This window comes from Pristis pectinata, chromosome 4, assembly GCF_009764475.1.
Source record: "Pristis pectinata isolate sPriPec2 chromosome 4, sPriPec2.1.pri, whole genome shotgun sequence".
Taxonomy (NCBI): Eukaryota; Metazoa; Chordata; class Chondrichthyes; order Rhinopristiformes; family Pristidae; genus Pristis; species Pristis pectinata.
The window spans coordinates 97,979,680-98,004,897 of record NC_067408.1 but is presented as its reverse complement, the minus strand read 5'-3'; the positions used below and the strand labels follow the sequence as shown (position 1 = coordinate 98,004,897).

General features: G+C 38.7%; 1 protein-coding gene across 2 annotated transcripts in view; it reads left to right on the top strand.

The window, feature by feature from the left end:
- tfg (trafficking from ER to golgi regulator) overlaps positions 1–25,218 on the top strand; it is a 95,993-nt gene that overhangs the window by 43,411 nt on the left and 27,364 nt on the right. The window contains exons 4-5 of one of the 2 annotated variants that reach the window (XM_052014159.1): positions 6,472–6,618; positions 11,675–11,842. In XM_052014159.1, coding sequence (XP_051870119.1) covers positions 6,472–6,618; positions 11,675–11,842 — 315 coding nt within the window. The remainder of the gene's footprint in view (positions 1–6,471; positions 6,619–11,674; positions 11,843–25,218) is intronic. The other variant, XM_052014160.1, reaches the window with a different exon arrangement.

The following is a 25,218-nucleotide window of genomic DNA, read 5'->3' as shown; positions in this document are numbered from 1 at the left end:
ATAACTTTAAAATTATGACCCTAATACTTAAGATGAATAGATTGAAAGAAAAACTTTTTAAAAAATGTCTGAGACAGATTTTACCATTAAAATCTAATATGTTTTTGATGTTTTAATGCATAGCAAAGTTGTGAGAAAACATTGTTTTTTCATAAAAATTACATAAGTGGCTTGGATCTCATTTTTTGCTGTGTTTGAGTAAGGGATGTACTTCTGCTCAGTGAGCGAGGCTTTATTGTAAACCTTTGCAGAATAAGCACACCGTCGATTTTTTGTTGAGGTTTGCCAAATTTTTGTTTGATAATTTTCTTTCTTTAAAATGGTTCACTGTATGTACTGTCTCTTTTTTGTGTATATTACAGCTGAGAAATGTGTTCTATTCCTGTCTTAACTTCTGAAAGTATTGTTATGTTGAATAAACTTTCAAGACAAATCTACCATATAAAGTTGATTTAACAGAATAGTGGAACTACTTCTTGATATATGATGAAACTGTCAATCCCCTTCTTATAAATTTAAATAAGATCACCTCTCATTCTTTTAAACTCCAGTGGACTACAGTCTCAACCTGATCAACTTCTCTTAATTCATCAACCCCTTCATTCCAGGAATCAACTAAGTGAACTTTCTCTGCACTTTCTCCACTGCAAGCATATTCTTCCTTAAACACGGAGACCAAAGCTGTATGCGGTATTCCAGGTGTAGTGCCTTGTAAGGTTGCATCAAAACTCCCCTATTTTAATACTTCATGCCCCTTTCAATAAAGGCCAACATTTTATTAGCCTTCCTAATTACTTGCTTACCATCATCTCAACTCTATGTACTTCATGCACTAGGACCCCCAGATCCCTTTTGTACTTCATCATTTTGTAGTCTCTATTTAAATAATTGCTTCCATCCAAAGTGGATAACAGTTGACTTTCTGGCAGCTTCTACTTAACTGATCTATGCCCCTTTTGTAGGGTCTTTGTGTCCTCCTTACAACTTGCTAAGCCACAGTATACTTTGTCCCTTTGTCAAATCTGCAGTATAGATCGTAAGTAGTTGAGGCACCAGCACTGATCCCTGTGACACCTAATTAGCTATTGATAGCCAATCTGAGAATAACCCATTCATCCACCTGTTTTCTGTTAGTTTTCCATGCCCCTGTCTATGCCAATATATTATCCCAACCCTGTGCACTGTCATCTTGTGCAGTAGCCTTATCGAATGCCTTCTGGAAATCCAAATACACTACATTTAGTAGTTCCTCTTTATTCTATTCATTGCATTATCAAAGAGCTTCATTCAATTTGTCAAACATGCTTTCTTTCACAAAACCATATTGACTGCTTGATTGTCCTATGATTTTCTAAATGCTCTGCTATTACCTCTTTAATAATAGGTTTCAGCATTTTCCCAATGACAAATGTTAGTTTCCTACTTTCTGGTCTTTTTCTTGTTTTTAGTGTCAACTGCATACTTCTTTCCTCAGCCAGTCTTTGTTAATGATGGCTATGTGTAGAAATAAAAGCTTGCATAAAGTTCACGTTGAATATCAGTGGGGAGGTAGGTTAAGCACATGGACAGGGATGTGTACACATTCAAAATAAGTTGGTGAAAGGTGTTATGTTTCACAGCAGGCAGAGTGAGGACATTGGATTAATAAACACATCAGGTTGTAGGTGAAGTGTTACTATACTCGCTTCGTATTAAACTTCATGTGACATTGAATCCTAGGAGCAGAGTCATTTTGCAGTCATTTAGTGACACATGCAGGCTTCTTCCTTCCACCAGCTTTGGTTGATGTGTCTCCAGTAGAGTATAATATGTCTTGAAGGAAGATCACTAAATAGTGTTGTGATTGAACAGATGATGAGAATTATATTTGACGGCCATGGAGAGAGATATAGTATAGCTTGATTGACTGGAAATGGTTCTTGACTGAAACTTCCTGCGAGCATTGAGACTGTTTGAAATTTCAGCACTGAACATTAATCGGACATTTAAAAAAAATCCACTTTTCTTCAGCTTTGATTGTAACACTATGAATGGCTTTCAGATATCAAACTTCCTTTTTATTTATGACTGACTCTGCCATATGAAGAGTACACATTGACTTGGGAATGCTTATTTGAGAAATTAGGGTCAAATTAAGTACATATTTTGTTAACTATTGTATCTGGCATCTAAGTGGGCTGATGTCCCAACATCTTCCTCACAACCTCCTCCCCCAAAAATACTAGTTTCAAATCGAGAGTTGCTGTTGAGGTTTGAATATTGGGATGCAATGTTTTCATTCCACTAACTTTTGGGTCTACATTACTTTCTAGAGGCGTTTTTGATTGGCATAGTAATTATTTGAAATAAATTATTTTAATGCCTTGAGTTGCACAGAATTGAGACATGAAGGTATTATTTTGAAAAACACTTAGTGTATCCCTGTGTTACAGCAGTTCGGGTAATGAAATTCACCCTTATGAACTCGCCTTACTATCAAACACTTTACGAAATGAAATAAAAATTTGCTTTTACAGAATTCATGTGAGGGAAAAAATAACCAAACAAACACTAAATGTGAAAGGAACAATAGATGTTGTCAATTTTTGTCAAGGGTTCACGTTATGGGAAATCACAATACAGACGTTTCTTTAGGAACGCAACCCCTCTGTAATGTGGGAGTGTACTGTAATGAACAAACTTATGAAATCTGCTTAAAAATATATTCATTGTAATAGTAAGCAAAGTTTAATTCTCCATGCAGAACTTTATTGCATATTCTGCAAATGAAGTGTCATAAATCCTAATTTTGGGAAATGGGTAGAAATTGTCTCCTGGCCTGCACTGTGTTCTGAGCAGATTGTGCCTGGTTTCTAAAAGGTTTTGCGGATTTTTGCTTGACCATTCAAACTCTAAATGGTAAGGATATTTTTTTCTTGATTCTTTTGTACATGCATTTTTATTGGTTTGCCATGAGCACTTGCTCCTTTTGCTTTTGCAATGCTAAATTCCTAAGGACCATCTTAGAAGAATTCCATTTCTCAAGCAGTTGTATTTTTTTTTGGATAAAGAGGATTATTTTGTGATGGTACATCATCTAGAGATCTCAAAGTATGCCGATGTCAATGTGATTCTGTCTGACCACACTAGTACTTCGAGGTTGTTCCTTAGAAGATCTGCCTCCATCACCTTTGCTTCACTGCAGATTAGGTGACGTGCATGTTGACATCTTTATTAAATCACCTCAAAGGTTATTATGGCTCTTGTTATTGCTTTGGTCACTGTGGTATTGCATTAGTAAATAAAATGATTTGTCTCTGCTAGTACAAGATATAAGTAGCAGATTTGCCAATTTGCACTGCAATTTATTTTGACTATGGAAAAGATGCATAGAATGGGGAATATATATCGACTGTCAGCCTGGCATTTTAAATAGAACTTGGTTAGCGAAATCTAGATCCTTGTTTGCACACTGAAGTTGTTAACTAGAAAACACTGCATTTTATGACAGACAATTGTGTCTGATTTTTAAAAGAACAGTGATCATAGGTAGAGGTGTTAGAAGGCCAGAGCTGTGTTGGCTGGTTTCCTTGGTACACTTGCAATGTTGCCTACAAGAAAAATTTACCATATTGGAGAAAATGGAGTGTGAAAGGATAATGGCTTATTTATAATACTTTAGTGCCACACCTATGTGCATAACAATAAGAAGCACATTTACTTTTGCTTTCCTTCTCATTTGCAGTCAGATCAGAAGTTTCCTTTCATTCAGCTTGCTGTTGTATTTTAATTAGAAACCTTCCATCAAGTTAACATCAGACCATGTAGTCCTTTGTTGCTTCAAGTGCCTCAAGATCTCCAATCCTTCAGCTTCAAAAGGAACCATGTTAAACCATATCTCTGTTCTGTCTGGTGAAAAATTAGAAATCTTTTATGTTATTACAGCTTTCTGTTTAATGCAAGGTATAGTACCTTAAGGTAAAGTGGTGACGCAGGTAGACAGGTAGTGAAGAACGTGTGTGGGACACTTGCCTTCATTGGATAGGGCATTGATTACAAGAGTTGGGAGTTGGGAAGACATTGGTGAGACCACACCTGGATTATTGTGTGCCGTTTTCATTGCCATATTAGAGGAAGGGTGTGACTAAGCTAGAGAGGGTGCAGCAAAGATGTTGCTGGGTTTGGAGGGCTTGCATTATAAGGAGAGGTTAGAAAGGCTGGGACTGAGGGGTGACCTTATAAAGATGTATAAAATCTTGAAGGGGATCGATAAGGTGGAAGGTCACACTCACTTTTTCCCAGGGTAGGGGAGTCTAAAACTCAAGGGCATAGGTTTAAGGTGAGATGGGAAAGATTTAAAGAGGACCTGAGGGACAGAGAGGGTAGTGGACATATGGAACGAGGTGCCAGAGGAAGTGATAGAGCTGGGTTTGATTACAACATTTAAAAGACATTTGGACAGGTCCATGTATAGGAAAAGTTTAGAAGGATATGGGCCAAATGCCACCAAATGGGACTAGCTGAAGAAGGCACCTTGCTCAGCATGGACACATTGGGCCAAAGGGCCAGTTTCCATGCTGCTTAACTCTAGATCTATGACTCTTCTATCCTTGTTGCTGTCCAGTTGAAAGAACTAGAGGGAAAACTCACCGGTCAAGTCTCTCAAATTGCACTAATCTGTCAGAATTATCTGGAGGAACTTGGATTGTAAAAATATTAATAGTTCACCTCCTTAAATTGATTAGATATTGCTAATATCATGGGCCAGTGTAACATCATTTTGGATAGAATTGTAAAGTGAAGACTAATTGTACATTACAATTAATTAAAAAAAGGTTTTTCCACAATTAAGTCCTTTTTATCTATTCACCAAGCTCGTGTAGAAAGTTGCATAACACGTTGTATAAGCTTGGTATTCGATATTGCCATGCATGGACATCTTGTTTGGTATTTCATTTTTTTAATTTGTCAGTTGCTGAGTGATCCAAGACATCTCCCATTTTTCATTTTATGGTTTCTGCATAGTTAGTTTGATAATTTAGCTGGATTATTTTCTATGGAAAATCTCTTGACCTACATGAATTCTGTAAAAGCCATTTTTTGGGTTTTAGGCTGTGCCATGAATCCGTTCCAAGAATGTCATGTGATGAATGCCTCATTTTCAATGTACTTATAATAAATGCGGTAAATGATTATCCCTGTTCTGAAGTAACTGTGTGTTCTACCTCCTTGAAGGCCATGGTAGTAAAGTTTAACTGTTGATTATATTTTTTTCCTCTATTTGTCAATGGTATATTTTCTCACAGAGTATTTACTCCAATTTCAAGTACTCACTTTTGCTTGCTTACCAGAATTTTGGATGGGAGGCAAAAAGTGTTAAAGTTACCAGTAAAAATAATTAATAATATTTGGCTGATGTAAAAATTGATGGGCTATTTGATGTATAGGAGGGTCTTCAATATGTTTGCCATCATTATTCTTCAAATAACTTAATCAATTTTCGTTTGAGAATAATACACTTTTGTTTTTGGAAAGTGTTAATAGGAGAGTGTTAAGAGGGAAGAGACATTGAAATACATGTCCATTTTTGTTTTCCTGATTTCAGGGTAGAGAAATAGAATTTATTTTGCTTTCTCTTCACAAGCTCTTACCAATGTCATAGAAGAAAATTAATAGTAAATGTTCTCTGTTCAGATGGTAATCAGGTAACTATCAACCACTAAAACTAAGAATGCATGCACACTATTTGCTTGAATCAGAAATAAAGAGCTGGATTATCTGGCCCACTGGTTATTTTCTGAGTGGATGTGGGCATAAGGCCACTTTGGTATTTCACCCAGCCCTTGCATAGGAAGATGCAGAGGTGCAAGGGTAGCCATTCTGAGTAATTGGGGGAGAAGGCAGACTTTAGAAAAAATATTTAGGCCCAAGCACTATCTCTTAATTGTTTAGCCATAATACCTCATTTTCCCAGAAATTGTCTGTGTGTTTCAAAAATAGCAGATAGTAATAAACAACGTAACTTTTCAGCTGTATTAAAGTTTTGTATTAATTAATCATAAACTTCATTAAAAATATCTCCCAACACCTTAAATAAGAGAGCCCATTCTTTTCCAAGGTCTCATTCAGAAACCTCTTGCTATAGAGAATCCAAATGTGTTGTCTTGCTTACTGGGAGCTGAGGCTGTTTCTCACTGAAAAGGGAAGGATTTCTTGAGCTCAATGCGAGCTCAGCAAGGGACTGCTTGAATGGTGCAGGGACTGGTTGGAAGGTTGGAGGAACAGTGATCAACGCGAGTCTCTAACAAGGCACCCACCTTCCAACAAGAAAAGAAGACGAAGTGGCTTCGACCTTGTACATTAACTCTGTTTGTCTTTCCACAGATGCTGCCTGATCTGTGTGTTTCCAGTATTTTCATTTTTTTATTTCAGATGTTTAGCATCTGCAATTTTGATAATTTAGTGAGTAATCTGTGTTTATTTTCGAAATAGTGAATGGACAGCCACGGCCATTGGAGTCAAATCAAGTTAAATATCTTCGCCGGGAACTCATAGAGCTTCGGAATAAAGTGAACAGATTGCTGGATTGCTTGGAGCCACCTAGTGATCCAAGTCTTTGTGCCAACATCCCTGAAAATGGTACGTTGGATTATTGAAATGACTTCCTTGCTCTTTTTTAACATTGTTGTGTCATTATCTGTAGATATAATCTACACATTTCATAAAGTCAATCGTTAGTTTATTTGCTTTTAATTGAGTACAGCAACACATACTTTATAGAAATGTTAACTATTTCATGGTTTTACTGCATATTTGCATACTGAATCCCACATGTTCAGTTGGTACATGTATGGCTTTCACATCCTCCCTAATATAACAGTTTAAGGAAGTACCTGGGTTCATGAAAAGAATTTTCCAATTCACTTATTCCAATATTTTTCATATCTGATATGACATCAAAACTTCAGGGTATAATTAATTTTACATCTTAAAAATCTTTACACATAATGCTTGAGATTTTGTATCTAATAAATTCAAAGTAACAGTGTTATAATGTATGAAATAATGGAACTTTTTGTATTTATGTGATAATTGGTGCATTCACTTATTGCCCAGCTAGTAATGTTACAGATTACCTGTGGATCAGATAAGATATAATGGATCTATGCAAATAAATAAGACATGAAAGAATGGTGAGAGTACAAAATGACAAACAAGAATTGATTGTTTTAAAATTATACATTAAATGTCACCCTTCCAACCTCTTCCTCTGATGTGATGTGGGGTAGAGGAAGTGGTGGGGAAAAGACAAAAGTTCTGGGTTCTGCAGTTAGCTCCCTAATCCCCTCCACCACCACCTCCTTCTTTAAGATTTTCCCCATAATCCAGCTGTTCAATGAAGATTTTGCTTCCAGCTCCTTTTATCTGTCATCTATTTTGTCTGTTTATATTCCTGTGAAGTCCTTGACTATGATATCAAAATGTGACTTGTTAAATATTTCAGCTCATGTTGTGAAAAGCCTTAAGGATTTTTAAAAAAATTATTTCTTTAAGGAGGAAATTAAGCAAGGTGTTTGTAGCAGTGTTTCCCTCCCTAACATATGAATTAGGAGTAGTCCACTTGCCCCTTTTGAGCCTGCTTCACCATTTAATAAATTGGTACCTCTGATTATGGCATCAACTCCACAATCCCATCTGCCCACAGCAACTTTTTCACATATATCAAGAATCAATTTACTTTAGCCTTAAAAATATTCATAAACTTTGCTTCCAGTGCGTACTGGCAAGCATCACCACTAAGATCTCTATTCTGTTTAATATGTGACAATCACCCTGGTACAAGGAGCATAGTTTCAAAGTTTGCTGGTGACACAGAGCTTGGAAATGCACAAAACAGTGCTTTTAGTTCACTACTCAGCTACTAATTCTAGCAAAAAAAATCTCAATAGACAAATATTATAACCATTTATATGTGCCAATAATGGAAAACTATATTTATGGATACATAAAATAGAAATGCTTCTGATTTTTCACTGACAATAACAAACACCAAGAGTAATCAATAAAAATATTGCTTAACCCTCCATGTTTTACCAATAAAATTTCAACATCCATTTGGAATTTGGTGCAGGAGCTATAGATCAAAAATATATCAATGAAACAAGTTACAATTTTTGGTCCATATCTTGGAATGCTTGGTAAATGACTTAATAAAATAGCAAGAAATTTCACAGATTGTTAACGTGGGAATCGTTTACATGGATATTTGCCTGCCTTAGAAGGTAATAAGAAATGACCATCCATAGCTGTAAGCTTTGGAAGTACACTTGTACTGTATATCTGTTTGAGCTTCCTACATTTCCAGGGATATTGCACATAAGGGTAATGGCTATCTCTACCTTAATTTGTATACCAATATTTTAGTCCTTCCAGGCCAATAAGAACTAATTACTGAGTGTTGCCATTATCCACTGCCCTTTACCTCCTCCAAATGTTGAACCATTTCTTGAAAATGTGCAGTATAGCTTCATATCATAAAAACTAATTTGAGAACTGAGTGAAAATTAAGTCAATGATTTTTTTTTAAATTGCATTTGCTGGAAATCTGAAATAAAAACAAAATGCTGGAAACACTCAGCAGGTCAGGTAGCTTCTGTGGAAAGGGAAAGAGCATTTCAGGTCGAAGATACTTTTCCAGAACTGGGAAAGAAAAAACAAATTAATTTTTAGTTGCAGGGTTTGAAGTATTTTTGACTGGAAATGTTAACTCATTTTCTCTTTCCACACAAGCTGCCCCCCTCCTGAGTTTTTCCAGCATTTTCTTATTTTATTTCAAATTTCCACCATCGAAGGTTGATTGATTTTTATTTACTGTTGGCTCTGGTATCTGACAGGATTTCCATCTCTCTTTTGCCACATTCTTATCCCCACGGCAACTCTAGCTTCACTCAGTCAAAGATATTCCTTTTGTCCTGTCTATTCTTCCCTCACCCGCTCTGCAACTTCAGACAAGCTTGTTCTTTATCTTTGCTAGTTACTGATGAAGGGTAATCTAAAAGGTAAATAAAATTGCAGATGCTGGAACCTGACCTGACATGCGACCTGCTAACCTGAAACATTGACTGGTTTATCTTTCCACTGTTGTTGCTTGACTGGCTGAGTTCCTCCAGCACTTCTTGTTACACAACCCAAAAGGTTAACTCTGTTTTTCTTATTTCCAGCATTTTATAATGAAAATTGAGCCATGTGGGTTAATAATCATGAATTATTTGGTGTTGTCGTACAGAAATCCCAAATTGTGACAAAATTAATGAAATATACAAGTTCACCAATTGTTAAAGACAGATTAAACATGTTTTCCTCGATTTCCTTTCTTGGAGATTGGTAATACAAGAAAGTAAGAAACTTTAATAGCTAGAGAGTGTAGTTGAGTATATTTATGGAGAAGCTGAGATGGATAAAGGAGGAAGAGTTTGACCAAGAGGTTATGCTAATTGAGTTAGATAAGTAAGAATGAGAAGAAGCTTGAGTAAAGTATAATTGCTGCAAGGAATAGCCTCTTTGATTGTTGGATGTTCCATTTAATCCTATGAAATAGTATCCATTTAATCTTTAAAAATGTTTGTTGCCTCAGGAACTTGCAGCAGATTTACCTTGGCAGGGTCTAATATGTCTGTCAGTCTTAATATATACATACTTGTGATTCTAGGTTTGTTCTCTGGTTTTCCAGTTTTATATTATATTATAGATTGTTTTAGAAAGCATATTTCATGGTTGCACTGTTTTGTAAAAGACTCACATGATGGTTCCATGTACTATAAAGGAAATAGAGTTCTATGGGAAGGTATGGTTTTCTGCTTATGCCTTGTGTTTTTTTTAAGGATTCCAATTTGGTTAAATTTATCCAAAGGCATTTTTTTTAATCAGGGTCACTTCAGTGCACATGGATCATATTAAGCAAACTAATAAATTCTTGAAGCAATTTTGTTGTTTCATAACTTCAAAACGGGTTGTCTTGTGAAATTGAGGCATGTTGCAAATGTAGGTGGATCTTTAGGCTCCTGACAAATATTACCAGAAAACTTGAGGGAATGCTGCATGGAGTTAGAGAGTCATGGAACCGTGCAGAACGGAAACAGGTCCTTTGGCTCAACTGGTCCATGCCAACCAAGATTCCCATCTAAGCTAGTCCCATTGCCCATGTTTGGCTCATATCCCTCTAAACCTTCCCTTTCCATGTACCAGTTAAAGTACCTTTTAAATGTTGTTAGATTTACCTGCCTCAACCATTTCCACTGGCAGCTCATTCCATATACTGACCACTCTCTGGTGGAAAAAGTTGCCCTTCAGGTTCCCGTTAATTCTCTCCCCTCTCACCTTAAACCTATGCCAGCTAGTTCTTGATTCTCCAATCCTGGGAAACAGACTCTGCACATTCACCCTATCTATGCCCCTCATTATGTTATACACCTCTATAAGATCACCCCTCATTATCTTGCACTCCAGTGTAAAAAGTCCCAACCTGCTCAACCTCTCTCTATAGCTCAGTCCCTCAAGTCCTGGCAACATCCTCATAAATTTCCAAGATGATGAATGGCATTAAGAGCATCCAATCCAGAAAATGCTTGGCCATCTGGGTTATTAGTAATAACTCTCTGAAGGAAGGCAAAGATTTCCATGATTACTTGTGTTTTGATTTGCATTAGCTAGACTGGGATTGCTGAGTCAATCAACACTTGCTTAGTTTCCAGTTTTCCATTAAAGTGGCTTTACCACTAGGATCAAATTTCAATTTTTTTTTGTGCAGATCATCAGAATTTGGGTCTAGGGATTTTGTTTAAATCTTTATAGCGCTCCCATGTAGACAATGGACAGCTGCATTAGTATAGATCTTTAATTTGACAGTTGAGAAGAATGACAGGTGACCTTATTCAAACGTATAAGATCCTAAGGGGACTAGATGTTGGGATGTTTTCATTAGTGGGAGAGCCTTGAACAAAGGGACATAACTACAAGATAAGGGGCCAGTCATTTAAAACTGAGGTACTTACAGATTTCTTCTCCCAGAGACTGGTGAATCTCTGGAATTCTCTGCCCCACTGGATGGTAGAAGTTGGATTTGATTCTAGAAGTATTTAAGTTGGAAGTCAATAAATATTTGATAGATTGAAGAATGGAGGGGTATGGAGAAATGGCACAGAAGATGAGTTGAGGCCAGCATAGATTAACCATGGTCATGTTAAATGGTGGGGCAGGCTTGTAGGGCCTGATCTATTGTTCCTATTTTCTTGTGTTTGTGTGTTCTAAGGTTGATGATTTTTTGCTCTAGTGTTTACTCTTTGAGGATCATTAACCAGTCTAACAGGTCATAAGAATGATTTCCATTATTATGTGGAATAGAATCTAACCTGTTGATAATGATGTAATTGTAGCATATCAGTAAAGCTACATGCCTAGTTTAAGAATGGGGTTCAGCATCTAGCAGTGTACAGAATAACCCAACAGAAGTGAAATGTGTAGCCATACACCCACAATTATTTTAAACACTCTTTTCCTTTTCTCACCAAACCATTATTGATTTTTTTTGTTGATTTAGGGTTGCTGCTGAGAAAACTGGCTATGATCCTGATATATTTAGGTATCTGTACTTTAATAAATAGCCAAGACACGTTTTTAGTTTTGTGCTTTATTACAGATGCAGTTGATGGAAGGGATGGAAAGCCTGTGGCACCAGACTCCACAATTAAGCAGCCAGTTCCTGTTAGTGCTGCCAGTATGTCTGCCTTTGATCCTTTAAAAAATCAAGATGAAATCAACAAGAATGTAATGTCATCATTTGGCCTGACTGAAGACCAGGTTTCGGGTAGGTTTCTTGAATCAGCCTTATGCAAGTGATTAAAAATAAGAGTTTCTGTAGTTGCAGTTTTGATAATACCCAAGGCCAGCTAATGCAAATAGTTAGAATAACACTGAAATAATCTCAAAGTTAAGTTTCAAGAAACCTGACAAAATGAAAATACAAAAGCAAAACACTGCAGATGCTGAAAACCTGAAATAATAATAGAACTTGCTGGAAATACAGATCTTACAGCATGTATTTAGAGAGAGAGAGAGAGAGAGAGAGAGTGTTAATATTTTGGGTCAGCATCAGTTGTAATAAAAGAGTTTTAAGATTCAGAGTAAAGGGGAATGGGAGGAGAGAACAAAATGAATGTTTGTGATAAGGTTAGGATGCAGGAAAATTTGAATTATAAAACTGATGGCAAAATGTTAAAGAATAGAGTGATGGGGTAAGTGAAGAAACAAAAATGTAAGATTTGGAGGTGTAAATGTGAAAAGCAGAATTATTACTCAAATTTACAAAAGTAAAATGCTGTGGATAATGGAAATATGAAATCCTCAATTTCTGAAACTGTTGAACTGGTTATTGAGTCCAGAAAAGTGTAATACATCTTGCTGGAAAGGGAATTGCTGGTCCCCAAGCATAGGTTGAGTCTTATTGGAATAGTTGTGGAGTCAGGAGCAGAGCTCAGAGCAGGAGTGCAACAGGGAATTAAAGTGATGGGCATCTTGAAGCTCAGGGTCATGTGATCTCCCCTGTGTGGAGGAGATTGTATGGTGCGCAGTGACTATAGTATACAAAATTGAAAATAGCACAAGCAAATTGTTGATGCATCTGGAAAGAGTACTTTGGTGCCCCTTGTGGTGGAAAGACAATCGACAAAAGACCAGGCATCTTGGGAAGGAAACATGGCTGCAGGAATGTGTATTGATGGTGAGGAGGGGAAGTTTTTTTTGTAGTTGTATCATGTTGGAAATGTCAGAAATGGCATAGGGATATCTGTTGAATGTAGAGGCTGATGGGATGAAAGGTGAAGACGGGATCCCCATTGTGGTTCTGGAAGGAAGGCGAAGGTGTGCCTGTACGTATGTGGGATATGAAGTGTCGTTGAATTGCCAAATGGAATGAAAATAGTTGAGAAACAACAAAGACATATCAGAAGAACATCGATGGAAGGTGGTATCGTTAGAACAAATGTGAAGGAGACTAAAATGCTCTGAGTGGAATGGGGTCCTTCCTACAAGCAGGCTAAGGGGAATGTGTAATCTAGGTAGCTGTGAGAACCATTGGGAATACCGTGAATTTTGGTTGTTAGCCATGTGCATACAAAAGAATTAGGTGTTTTACAAATGCTAATTAGTCCCTTTTTTAATTGTTTAAAAAAATTGGCAATCTGGCTCATAATTCTGTTGTGTTCTGTGATGGCATCCAGAGAATCATTAGCATGCTCATAGCCCCAGGTGAAACATATCACTTAAGTAACTGAAATCTTTGCATGTGTTAGTTATGACAAATTAAATAAACAAATGAAGTTGTCTTGCAATGGCAAGAATTTTGTAATGGAAAGAAAATCATAAACAGTTTTATTGACTGAACACATGGAGAGATTATGCTGGAGAAGTACATACAGTCCTTGGATTAATACTATTTGACTTTTTATTTATTTCTTTGGCAATAAAACTTAGCTCTTAATTGTATTTAAATGGTCATTTAATTGTGTGGTCTCAAGTTAATTCTGAAATCTTCTGTAGGTCGTTGTAAAAGATTACTTATTTTCACTTTATTTTTTTTTCACAGTTATTGCCTAGCTTAATTAGTGGACTTGTCAAATAAAGACCAGGAACTATGACCTTGGGCTGGCACGGAACTGGGACCTGGCAAAAATCTATCTGTAGGGAACTCTGGGAACTATCTTTGTACTTTGCAACAGAATAGTTCTTTGGTTAGAAATCGGAGCCACAAAACAGATCAACTATTTAATGCATATGTTTTTCCACTTTGACAGTCAAGGTGTGGCATTGAGACAATATTCAGTGCAGTATACATTGAAAAGAACATGCCAACAAATTTGGCTAATAGGTTAAACAAAATCAATGTGTTTTCATGTCCTTGCTCTCTTAATAGCATTTGAGAGCTCTTGGCCATTGGATCGAGCCAGATTTTTAGACTTTCATTTGGGGAATTATGATTTTGCTTTGCTAACATTTTGTGGGAACGTACAACAGGTGTTAGACTCCCATCTTACAATTTGTTACTTTTAATTCCCTTTTTTTTTGAAACTATGCAGTAGTATAATAAATTTCCCAATGAACCCCATAAGTTTGAAGAATCTGGGTGAGTTTAAAGGAAGCTCAGGAAACAGGGCCTGATAAGTTTAATGGGAATGTGTCAGATGCTGAATGGTTAGGATTTCCGAATAATAGGACAGCAGATTTTCTGAGTTTACTGTACGTTTACAAATAGATAGCATGGAGGTATTAGAAAGATTGGTTGCCCTTGAGCAGGTAAGTCATCAGGACTGGATGGGTTGCATCTTTGGATTTTGAGAGGGACAGGGAAGGAAATCGCAGGGGTACTGACCGTAACCTTCCTGTGCTCCTTGGATATGGGAGTGGTGCCAGATGACTGGAGAGTAACAGATGTTACTCTGTTGTTCCAAAAAGGAAAGAATGATAATCACAGAAACTTCAAACCAATTAGTTTAACCTAGCCAGTGAGTAAGCTTTTAGAAGTGCTGATCAGGACAGGATTAATAGTCACCTGGAGGAAATTGCATTAAATAAGGCAAGACAGCATGGACTTGTTATGGATAAATCGTATTTAGCCAATTTGATAAGAGTTTTTTGAGGTAACAGATGGACTTGGAGGGTAATGCAGTCATTGAGTACATGGATTTACGGAGAGATTTTGATAAGGACCACATTATCAGCAAAGCTGAAGCATATGGCATAAAAGGGATTTTGATAGCATGGATATGAATTTAGGTAAGTTACAGAGGGTTGTCGTGCATGATTGTTTTTCATACTGGAGAGAAGCGAATAGTGGCATTCCCCAGTGATTAGTGTTGGGACCACTGCCTTTTTTGATTTGTATTAATGACCTATATTTGGTTGCATGTCAAAATTTCTAAGTTGGTGGATGACACAAAACTAGGAAGGATTGTGAACTGTGAGGAGGATACTGATAGATTGCAGCAAGATATAAGCAGGCAGGTGGAATGGGTGGATGCATAGCAGATGAATGTTAATGTGGAGAAATATGTGATGTATAGAAGATGGTATGGAAATTGTTCTAAAAGAGGTGTAGGAGCATAGGGATCCTTGTGAAGAGAATTAAAAGTAACATGAGAAAATACTTTTTTTTAAACACTGCACACTGCATGTGGTTAGAATGTGGAATGCACTGCATGCAGATGTGGTGGAGAGAGGATCCATTGTGGTCTTCCAGAGTGAATTTGAAAAACACTTTGAAGCTGGAGGAACTCAGCAGGCCAGCAGCATCCATTGTGGTTTTTCCAGAGTGAGTTGGTGGATAAAAACTTGCAAGGGTGTGGAGAGAGGGTCAGTGGATAAAACTGGTGAGTGGCTCTGGTAGATAACCAGCTGGGATATGATGAACCAAATGGCCTCCTTCTGTGGTGTAACCATTCTGTGATTTTATATTTTTCTGCAGGCTTTGATCTGATCCGTTAGTTGTGAGATTGCTTGGCACACGAGGTCCTGAGTTGCACTTTCATCAGTCTGGCACGGCTTTGTTTTTATGTGCGCCTTGTTCTGCCTTCAGCATGCCCTTCAGTACTCCTCAGTAAATTGGGTATAGAGGCTGGTCACTGTAGAACTGGGCCAAGAAATTACATACATACTAGACTGTAGAGAAATTTAAGTTTGGGAGAAGATAAATTACATTAAAGACGGATGTAATCTTGACCTATTTGGCATGAGCTTGGCTTTTGCACGAATGATTATGACACTTTATGTATAGTATAGTTAATAAACTTGTTATGCAGTGTCTTGCTACATCAACTAATGAAGATCAGCTACGTTCCTATTGCCACCCTTTGCCCTAAAATAGACTTTCTGATCAATATTTTATGAACAAGTATGAACATGTACCATTTAAGGACAAGTGTTGGAAACATACTAACATTGTGATTCACTGGAATGCAGTTCCACAGAAAACAAGGAGGGGGATCTGGAGGAGTGAAACTAATCAATTCATTATGTCAATTTTCTGTGGTCCCTAAGCAAGGAGATCTTAACATCTTTTGGTATGGCTTTCTCTTGACTTGAAGTTACTGACCACAGTGGCTCAAGGGACCAGATATAACGTCAGTGGAGTTATTATTGTCTGAACAACAGAGCTTCAGCTGTGTATGAGCAAAAGCAAAAAGAAATTGCAGATGCTGGAAATGTGAAAGAGTAACAGAATATTCCGGAAACAGCAGGACAGGCAGCACCTGTGCAGAGAACATTTGGATTCAGTTTGCACACAAAATATTTCATTCCTTTCTTTTCTCCACAGATGTTGCTCACTGAGGGATTCCAACTTTTTCTGTCTTTGCTTCAGCTCTGCATGTTGTGTTGTGTTGTATTGCATTTGTATTGTTTGCAACAGTTTTCTCTTCATGGGGTGATAATATTTGCATTCCGTTTTTATTCAACAGGATGAGGAATGTTGCTGGAGATGTAATCATTTCTACTTTTACTTGGTGCCAGAGTGGATAGTAAGGTTCCCTGCACTTCATACTAACCATAGGAAACCTACATTACACTCTGTTTAACTTATTTTCCTTCATTCCCATGCTAGCATTCATTATAATTCTAAATGGACTTACTAAATATTGAATCACCCACTATGGTGGCTTATTGAAAATTGCTGGTAACTTTAGAACAATATTAAGTTATCAGGAAGGAGAAAAAGGAGGAAACTAAATTTTGTATTGGAATTTAACCTGCAATTTTCTAAACATCTTGAATTGGAGAAATGTGACCAAGTGCAAACCATTTAGGAAATAGCTGCACTTTTGTACCATTAAAGTTGTAAGGAATCATGAGGTGAACACAGTCTTTTTCCCAGGAAAGAGGAATTAAAACTAGAGGGCATAAGTTTAAGGTGAGAGGTGAAAGACTTAAAAGGGACCTGAGGGGCAACTTCTTCACGCAGAGGGTGGTGTGTATATGGAATGAGCTGCCAGAGAAAGTGATTGAGGCAGGTACAATAACAACATTCAAAAGACATTTGGATAAGTACATGGATAGGTGGGATTTAAAGGGATATGGGCCAAACATGGGCAAATCGGATTAGCTTGGTGGGTACCATGGCCAGCATGGATGAGTTAAGACGAAGGCCCTGTTTCCATGCTGTATGACTCTATGAATGTGCTAAAAAAACACTATGCTTAAAATGTTTATAATAACTTCTAAAAATACTGATTATGTCAACTTCTTTATTCCAAAATCCTATATGGAAGTGCTGATTAATTTTAGTCCTGGAACAATGACCTCAGTATTTGATTCTACAGTTCACAGTTCCTTGAAAACCTATTAAATACACAAACCAGCAATCATAATTGGGAATTTGTATGGATAAGATTTCAATGGTTAATAAAAAGCACACTACAATTCCTCCTATCACTGGTCAGACTACTTTGCTGCTACTAACTATCCTTTATTTTTCTTTTAAGCCTGGTCAAACTTTGATTTCCCATTAAATCTCTTCTACTCTGATTTTATTTTCTCTGTTCACAACTAGCCAGGGCTTAAACCACAAGTCCTCTTTAATAGACGAGTAGAAATATTCCAACACAAGAGTGTTAGCAGTTTACTTAATATAAGGGAGAATTAAGTGCATTCTTTTATGCTTTCAACATCAATATAGCTTTCTGCTTGCTCTGAGCAAGATTGAACTTCTGAACAGAATAAGCAGCGCTTGTTGTGCCAACTATATTATCCTGGGTAATAGCTAATCGCCAGAACAGTGGATGAATCATTCACCTTATGCTGATTCAGTGATGTAATTATCCATGGAAATCCATGCAAGAAATTGCTAGATTTAGAAAATAAAAGTTTGTTTACTGTCCCAGGCCATTTAAAATGAATTGGTGAGTAAAGATGGTGAAAATGCTCCACTAAATGAGTCTTTATGAGCATGAATCATTTCCATATTGAACACTTAAGAGTATCAATGATCTGTCAAACTTTTGAACATATAGCTGAGGCAAGTGATACCAAGTTTTTCACAAGATCACAAGACAAGGGAGCAGAAGTAGGCCATTCGGCCCATCGAGTGCTCCAAAGAAAAGAAAGGGAAAAAGAAATGAGAAATGGGGGAATATCCATGAGAAGAAGAAGAAAAAAAACTTCCTTTCTATCCCCAATTTCTGGCCTTATCCCCAATTTCTGGCCTTATCCCCATATCCCTTGATACCTTGACTAATTAGATAACTATCTATCTCCCCCTTAAACACCTCCAATGATCGAGCCTCCACTGCTGTATGTGGCAAAGAATTCCATAAATTCACTACCCTCAGGCTAAAGAAATTTCTCCTCAACTCTGTTTTAAACCTGTACCCTCTAATTCTAAGATTGTGCCCTCTGGTCCTGGACTCACCCACCAAGGGAAACAGCTTGGCCACATCTACTCTGTCCAGTCCTTTCAACATTCTAAATGTCTCTATGAGGTCCCCTCTCATTCTTCTGTACTCCAGTGAGTACAGTCCAAGAGCTGACAAACACTCATCATATGTAAGCCCTTTCATTCCTGGAATCATCCTCGTAAATCTCCTCTGAACCCTCTCCAACATCAGCACATCCTTCCTAAGATATGGGGCCCAAAACTGTGCACAGTATTCCAAATGAGGCCTCACTAGCACCCCATAGAGCCTCATCAACACCTCACTACTTTTATACACTATACCTCTCGAAATGAATGCCAACATAGCATTCGCTTTCCTTGCTGCCGATCCGACCTGGTGGTTAACCTTCAGGGTATCCTGCATGAGTACCCCCAAGTCCCTTTGTACTTCGGTACTTTGAATTTTCTCCCCTTCTAGATAATAATCTGCCCATTTATTTCTGTTTCCAAAGTGTACAACTGCACATTTCTCAACATTGAATCTCATCTGCCATTTCCTTGCTCATTCTCCTAAACTATCTAGGTCTCTCTGCAACCTTCCTATCTCCTCAATGCTACCTACTCCTCCACCTATCTTGGTGTCATCCGCAAACTTAGCCACAAAACCATTTACTCCATCATCCAAATCGTTAATGTACAAAGTAAAAAGAAGCGGCCCCAACACCGACCCTTGCGGAACACCACTAGTAACCGGTAGCCAACTAGAACAGGATCCTTTTATTCCCACCCTTTGCTTTCTGCCTACCAGCGAATGCTCCACCCATTCCAATATCCTACCTGTAATTCCATGACTTCTCATCTTATTAATCAGTCTCTTATGCGGCACCTTGTCGAAGGCCTTTTGAAAGTCTAAATACACAGCATCTACAGCTTCTCCCTTATCCACCCTACCTGAGATTTCCTCAAAAAACTCCAATAGATTGGTCAGGCAGGATCTTCCCTTCACGAAACCATGCTGGCTTGGACCTATCTTGCCTTGCACCTCTAGGTATTCCATAACCTCATCCTTGAGGATTGGTTCTAATAACTTTCCCACCACCAATGTCAGACTCATAGGTCTGTAATTTCCTTTATGCTGCCTCCCACCTTTCTTGTACAGCTGAACTACATTTGCGACCCTCCAGTCCTCTGGAACCATGCCAGAGTCTATCTATTCCTGGAAAATTATCACCAGTGCTTCCGCAGTCTATAAAGCCACCTCCTTCAGAACCCGGGGATGCACCTCATCCGGTCCTGGAGACTTATCTGTCTTTAGCCCATTTAGCTTTCCTAGCACTTTCTCTCTAGTAATCTTAACTGAACTCTGTTCCATTCCTTGAGACCCCTGACTATCCGGTATATTGCTGATGTCCTCCACAGTGAAGACCGATGCAAAATACTCATTTAGTTCCTCTGCCATCTCTTTATCATCCATTATAATCTCTCCCGCACTGTTATCAACTGATCCTATATCAACACGTGTCTCTCTTTTACGTTTCATATATTGAAAAAACTCTTAGAACCATAGAACAATACCGCACAATACAGGCCCTTTGGCCCACCATGTTGTGCCACCCTTCAAACCACACCTAAGACTATCTAACCCCTTCCTCCCACATATCCCTCTATCTTAAATTCCTCCATATGCTTATCTAACAATCTCTTGAACTTGACCAACGTATCAGCCTCCACCACCACCCCAGGCAACGCATTCCATGCACCAACCACTCTCTGGGTGAAAAAACTCCCTCTGACATCTCCCTTGAACTTCCCACCCATTACTTTAAAGCCATGTCCTCTTGTTTTGAGCATTGGTGCCCTGGGAAAGAGGCGCTGGCTGTCTACTCTATCTATTCCTCTTAATATCTTGTATACCTCTATCATGTCTCCCCTCATCCTCCTCCTCTCCAGTGAGTAAAGCCCTAGCTCCTTAAGTCTCTCCTCATAATCCATACTCTCTAAACCAGGCAGCATCCTGGTAAATCTCCTCTGCACCCTTTCCAACGCCTCCACATCCTTCCTATAATGAGGCGACCAGAACTGGACACAGTACTCTAAGTGTGGCCTAACCAGAGTTTTGTAAAGCTGCATCATTGCTTCGTGGCTCTTAAACTCGATCCCGCGACTTATGAAAGCTAACATCCCATAAGCTTTCTTAACTACCCTATCTACCTGTGTGGCAACTTTCAGTGATCTGTGGATATGAACCCCCAGATCCCTCTGCTCCTCTACACTGCCCAGGATCTTGCCATTTACCTTGTACACCGCCTTGGAGTTTGTCCTTCCAAAGTGTACCACCTCACACTTTTCTGGATTGAACTCCATCTGCCACTTGTCAGCCCAGCTCTACATCCTATCTATATCCCTCTGTAAGCTTTGACAGCCCTCCACACTATCCACAACACCACTGATCTTTGTGTCATCTGCAAACTTGCTAACCCACCCTTCCACCCCCTCATCTAAGTCATTAATAAATATCACAAAAAGTAGAGGTCCCAGAACGGATCCCTGTGGGACACCACCAGTCACAGCCCTCCAATCCGAATGCACTCCCTCCACCACAACCCTCTGCTTTCTACAGGCAAGCCAATTCTGAATCCACACTGCCAAGCCTCCCTGGATCCCTTGGCCTCTGACCTTCTGAAGAAGCCTACTATGCGGAATCTTATCAAACACCTTACTAAAATCCATGTAGACCACATCCACCGTTATTGTCCTTTCGAATGTTATCTGCCAACTTCCTTTCATAATTCATCTTTTCTTTCCTAATGACCTTCTTAGTTTCTTTCTGCAGGTTTTTAAAAGTTTCCCAGTCTTCTGTTTTCCCACTAATTCTTGCTTCCTTGTATGCCCTCCCTTTTGCTCTTATTTTAGCCTTAACCTCTCTCATTATCCACATTTGTGCCTTTTTTCCATTCAAAATCTTTTTTCTTGGATTATATCTATCTTGCATTTTCCTTATTTCTTGTAGAAATTCTATCCATTTCTGCTCTGCCGTCCCTCCAGCTAGCTTACCCTTCCAATCAATTTGGGCCAGCTCCTCTCTCATGCCACTGTAATTTCCTTTGTTCCACTGAAATATCGATACACCAGTTATCAGCTTCTCCTTCTCAAATTTGAAACTGAACTCAATCATATTGTGATCACTAGTTCCTAATGGTTCCTTTACCTTTAGTTCCCTTATCACCTCCGGATCGTTACACAGCACCCAGTCCAAAACAGCTGATCCCCTGATGGGCTCATCAACAAGTTGCTCCAAAAAGCTGTCCCGTAGACATTCTACAAACTCACTCTCCTGAGATCCACTGCCTTGCTGGGTTTCCCAATCCACCTTCATTGTTAAAATCCCCCATAATTATCTTAATGTTGTCACACCGACACGCCTTTTCTATTTCTAACTGCAACTTATAGTCCACATCCTGACTGCTGTTAGGGGGCCTATATATAACTGCTATTATTGTCCTTTTACCCTTGCTATTTCTTAGCTCCACCCATAAGGATTCCACTTCTTCTGATCCAATGTCCTTCCTTTCTATTGATTTTATATCATTGCTAACCATCAGGGCCACACCACCCCCTCTGCCTACCTGCCTATCCTTCCTATATACTGTGTACCCCTGGACATTTTGTTCCCAATCACATCCGTCATAAAGCCATGACTCGGTGATTGCCACAATGTCGCATTTATTAATCTGTAGTTGTGCCACTAGGTCATTCACTTTATTCCTAATGCTACGTGCATTTAAATATAGTACATTTAGGCCAGTATCTGCTGCTGATTTTGTTGTACTTCTGTTGTTCAGCAAATTGTCTTGACTTTTCACCTACTTGACCTTACCATCCTCACTGCACACTATCTTGGACTTGTTTCTATATACCTCTTCCTCTATCCTAACATCTTGTATCCTAACATCCTGTTTTCCATCCCCCTGCCAGATTAGTTCAGACCCTCCCCAACAGCTAAATTAAATATTCCTGCCAGGATATTGGACCCCTTGGAGTTTAGGTGTAACCTATCCTTAGTGAATAGGTCATGCCTCCCCCAAAAAAGGTCCCAATGATCCAGAAATTTGAAGCCCTGCCCCCTGCGCCAGTCACTCAGCCACGCATTCATCTGCCAGATTTTTCTATTCTTACTTCCATTAGCACATGGCACAGGTAGTAATCCTGAAATTACCACCTTAGAGGTCCTACTTCTCAACTTTCTTCCTAACTCCTTGTATTCCTCCTTCAGGACCTCTTCTCTTTTTCTACCTATGTCATTGGTACCTACATGTACCAAGATTTCTGGCTGATCACCTTCTCCCCTCAGAATATTCTGGACCCGGTTCGTGACATCCTGTACCCTGGCACCAGGGAGGCAACACACCATCTGGGATTCATTGTCGGGTTCACAGAATCTGTTATCTGTTCCCCTCACTATAAAATCCCCAATAACCACTGCATTACTCCTTCCCCTCTGGACCACAGCACCAGGCACGGTGCCAAAGTCCCAGTTGCCGTGGTCTTCCTCTGTCGGGTGATCCTCTCCAACAGAATCTAAAATGAGATACCGATTTTCGAGGGGGACTGCCACAGAGGTACTCTCTACAAACTCTTTATAACTTCTGTCTATTTCCTGCTCACTCTCCCTAATCAGCCGAAGGTCATCGAGCTGCTGTTCCAGACTCTCAACACGTTCCTTGAGGAGCCGCATCTCAATGCACTTTGTGCAGATGTAGTCATCGGGGAGGCTGGTAGTCTCCCAGGGTCCCCACATCTGGCACTCCAAACATAAGACCAATCCCGGATGCATACTGCTATGGCACTGTCCAATACTATCTACTGAGATAAATAAACCAGTGACTTACACCCACTCTATAACTCTTGCCTCTTACCCGGTCTTGCCGAAGCCCGTTGAGCCAAAGCCCAAACCACTCTGCTCCCTGTCACTCAGCTGCCTGCTCCGATGCTGCCTGCTGGATATGGAAGTCTTTTTAAATGGCCTGTGCACTTCCGAGTGACGTCACACACCTGCGCAGTCACTCGCCACTATCCTGAACGCTAAGGAGAAAAGAGAAAAAAAAACACTTGCTCTTCGTTAATTTTCGGCTCTCTCGCCGCTGAAACAGAAAGCTGAAGGTACTGCTCTAACTTTTAAATGGCCCGCGCGCTTCTGAGTGACGTCACGCGCCTGCGCCATCACTCGCCACTATCCCGAACGCTAAGGAGAAAAGAGAAAAAAAAACACTTGCTCTTCGTTAATTTCCGGTTCTCTCCACTCTCTCGCCGCCGAAACAAGAAAATGTACTGATGTGATGAAATGATCTGTATGGATGGCATGCAAAACAAGGTTTCTCACTGTACCTCAGTACATGTGACAATAATTAACCAATTTACGTCTTCCATCTCCCTTTTAAGAGGGAGTGATGAAACCAGAAACATTTTAAATTATATTTAGAATTATTCAAATATATACTCCCTAGGGTTTAGCTCTTAGTTCTGAGAAATAAAGAATGTCTGTTAACAATTTACAATTAAATGTCTTCAATTTTCTCCTTTAAATAGAAATGTTACATCATAAGTAAACTGTTAGAGATATTGGTATGGAAGTAATCTTTTCAAAGATTAAATTGCAATAGTTTTTTTCTAAGGGAAGATAAAATATTAAATTTCAACATTTCTATTCTAGTACCTTAAAATACCTTGAAATAATGAATTGTATTTTAATAAAGGTTTGACATTTCACAATGTACCAAGTCTTGAAAGGTTTTGAACAGTTATGAATTTTTCTTTGTGGTTTAATGATTACTTTTGCAAAGATAAGCTCTCCTCCTTTGTGGGATTTCTTTTGTCCATTTATCATGGTTCTCCATCATATTTTTCAGATAAAGAGTGAAGAAAGTTGTGAGGAATTAGAGTTGGGTGACATCAGCATATCTGTTGAATCTGGCACTTTTCACATGATATTGTACATGGATGAAAAATAAGAGGGAGACAATGGGAAGATTCTTGGGTCCATCAGATGCAATGTCACAGATATGAGATGTGATGCCATTGCAGATGATTCTCTGGTTATGAATGAATAGGCAAAGATATTACTAAAGGAGCACAATCCCTTCAGCTGGACAATGGTGATGTATTGGAAGAGGATGGTGTTATCAACAATTACAAAGCAGCAGGCAAATTGTGATGACAAAGAGGGATAGTTTGTCTTTGTCATAGGGTTTGATTTGATTAAATGTATGTTTTTGTACTGGGCCGAGGATTGAAATCTGATTTGAGGAATTCAAGCAAGGAGTCTCAGAAAAAAAATAGACATGAATGTTGAAACTGAAAGTCATGCAAGGACTTTGACAGTTGGAGACAGGTGGTTTGCAAGGATGATCAAAGGTTTTTCAGTGGGAAGGCAATAATTGTGGATTTGAAGGAGAATGTGATAGTACCATAAGAGAGAGAATAATTAGCATGTTCATCTGCCAAGAAGTAAAACTGATGTAATGTTATTTAGTGGCTTTAGGCTTTTGGGAAGCTGGAATTAAGGTACATGAACAAGATGAATTTGGAGAGTACAGTTAATTGTGTAAAGATGGATGCATGAAATATTCATTGATTAATTACAAAGTCTACTAAAACTTTAATTTGTCTCTAGAAAACAGAACTGTGTAGCCCTAGGATAAAGTACTGTTGATTATAGAGGAATGTGGTGGAATGGGTTTGATGTCATGAATTAAGGTGATAACACAACTAAGGTACTTACAACATCAACATTTATTGCCCTGGGTTTAACTTTTTCTATTGGTATT